Source organism: Crocuta crocuta, unplaced genomic scaffold (genome assembly GCF_008692635.1).
Source record: "Crocuta crocuta isolate KB4526 unplaced genomic scaffold, BGI_CrCroc_1.0 scaffold657, whole genome shotgun sequence".
In the NCBI taxonomy this organism is placed as follows: Eukaryota; Metazoa; Chordata; class Mammalia; order Carnivora; family Hyaenidae; genus Crocuta; species Crocuta crocuta.
This window is the reverse complement of record NW_027529583.1, coordinates 846,380-848,852: the sequence shown is the minus strand read 5'-3', so window position 1 is coordinate 848,852 and position 2,473 is coordinate 846,380. Positions and strand designations below refer to the sequence as shown.

General features: G+C 44.6%; 1 protein-coding gene across 1 annotated transcript in view; it reads right to left on the bottom strand.

Moving 5' to 3' along the window:
* Positions 1–677: 677 nt before the first annotated feature.
* RBBP7 (RB binding protein 7, chromatin remodeling factor) overlaps positions 678–2,473 on the bottom strand; it is a 23,580-nt gene continuing 21,784 nt past the window's right edge. Inside the window, exons 12-13 of the mRNA XM_077761696.1 lie at positions 1,831–1,941; positions 678–1,120 (exon numbers count right to left, since the gene is read on the bottom strand). Coding sequence (XP_077617822.1) covers positions 1,052–1,120; positions 1,831–1,941 — 180 coding nt within the window. The 3' untranslated portion in view covers positions 678–1,051. The remainder of the gene's footprint in view (positions 1,121–1,830; positions 1,942–2,473) is intronic.

Below are 2,473 nucleotides of genomic sequence, written 5' to 3'. Positions count from 1 at the left end.
TCCAAAAGCTTGGCTGCTCCTAGCACATTCCAGGGTGTACCTATTCGAGCAGCAAGAGAATTAATTAGGTGTAATAGGCCGAAAAGGAACGATCTAATTTGAAGATGAGCAAAAAGTACTTAAGTGCGTAAGAAGGTAACCAGCAGAGCGGTCTGGTGTAGTAATTTAGACTTAATGGGCCAAGTCTTGGTAGTCCCGTTTTCGTTCTTCTGAACAGCCTTTTAAAATTAAGTGTAGGGCACCTGGGTGGCTCAGTTGGTTAAAGCGTCCAAATTGGGCTCAGGTCGTGATCGCAGGGGCTCAAGCCCCACACGGGGCTCTGTGCTGACAGCTCAGAGCCTGGAGCCTGCTTCAGATTCGGGGTCTCCCTCTCTATGACTAAACAAATATTTNATTCCTAGCTGGCAGGTCCTACCCACACAACGGGTTGAGCGGCAAACCTGAGTCTGTCCCCTTTGCTGACCCCTTTTCACAGGGGGGGACGCGGAAGATCGGACAGTCCTGGGTTGATGACTCTATTGACCACAAACACACCTACCTTCTCCCTACCTTTGCGGTAGGGCCCTCTCACCGTACCCTGGAAAGAAAGTCCGGTCAAGGCACATACGTACCAGCTTTCTCACAAGACCAGACACATACATACACTCCGACCCAGGTTCTAAAACAATAAAACAGACTTTATTTTAAAACTTTATTTCTGCAAAGCCAATCAACAAGTGTTGGAGGGAAAGTGTAAAAGTTATTCTTGCATATTTGGGAACAGCAAGCACTTAGTTTGAGAAAACAAGGACTTAAAATAGTTGAATCAAAGGCAGTACCCTACTACTTGTATTTTAAAACAAGGTAATGTTCTTTCTTAAACATTCTTCCCTAAAAGCTACAATATGATACAGTACGCAATAGCTCACTTGAAAGTGCTAGAATCAGAAGGTAAAGAACGCCATATGCCAACCACTTACATGTCCTACTATACAATGCCTTTTTGGCGCTTGATAAACCAAGCGTTCGTGTAGCATTACATTCAAAAGAAACGTTTCTTGTACTTTGGGTTTTACGATCCTTGCCCCTCCAGTTCCGATGTTGTGACATCTGACTCTTCATCATTGTAAATATTTTCAGCCTGGAGAGGACAACCAAATGGATAGGTAAAGACGCCCTAGAGTTTCTACAAAATGGTCTAACAGCAGCATTAAGTAACTCTTGTCTACACTTGAGGGTTCACAGGTCAATGTGTTCCAGTGTTGGAAACTTGTAGATTTACGTAGCGCCTCCCCCTCCCTTTCATAGTAGAGGACACACTGGGGCAATGTTCTCACGTGCCAGTGTACAACCCCGCCGCCCTAGCGAGCTGTCCACGTACTGCTTAGTTCTACTGTAACCAGCGTTTTCCAAAAGGATTTCAAGCAGCCCGTGGATGAAGCAATAGCCCTGAAGTTAATGAGAGGCTTGGCTGGTTAACGGCCCCTTAGAAAGGTCAGGTACGTAGTCGTCCTCACCAGAGAGCTCGCTCTGTCCTACAAATGCTGCCTGTGACACACCAGACGCTGGACACCCAGCAGTGATGCCAAGAGCCCAGGTGACGTGTACAGCAGTCATGCAGGAGGGAACCAGAGGCCACGTCCACACCTGTGTGTGCGCGCATATGTGTGTGTAGACACAGACTTCTTCTGATCTGACAGGTGCATAACTGAACTAAAGACTTGTTAAAATGGAGAAAGATCTTTTAAGATGGTTTCCTTTCTATATTTGGTGTAATATGCACAACTCATAAAAGAAATACTTTGAGTAAAGAATTTCTCCTTTTCATTTAGGAAAAATATTTTAGCTCACCATTTGCCATATCTGCATGATGTTATCCTCAGACACCGAGCAAATGACCCAAGGTTCATTGGGGTTCCAACTAAAATCTGAGATCTTGGCGGTGTGTCCCCCATGAATAAACTGTTAACAAGAATGGAAAAACACAGCCTTTGTTTCACATCTTAAGTTTTCAAAGCCACAGTCTTGCAACTGAGGTATAGAGGGACGGGTTTACAGGCTTAGTAATCACCCTCCACTTACTTTGCAAATTTCCAAACCCTCAGGAAACGTGACAGAACAGTACAGTGAATGTCTAGACACCCTCCACCTACATTTTCCAAATACTAACGTTAACAGGTGTTTTCTTAACACAGATATACCTGCTGAGCCACCCCTAAATAATTCACACGTCCCCCAAAAGTAAGGACATTTTCCTACACAACTACAGTGCCATTTCCATACCTAAGAGATTTACCAGTAGTCCAGCCTCATTATCAAATATATGTAGTTAGGTACATTTAAGGCAATAAATTTCCATAATGTTGTTACAGACATTCTTAAAAGGAAGTCTCCTGGTTCTTCTCTGTAGGGTCCCCAGGTCCCCTCCCCCTTTCCCCTTGCTAAAAGAAAGGCACACCTCTCAGCCACCCTCCATCTTTCCACTGTGCCTGAC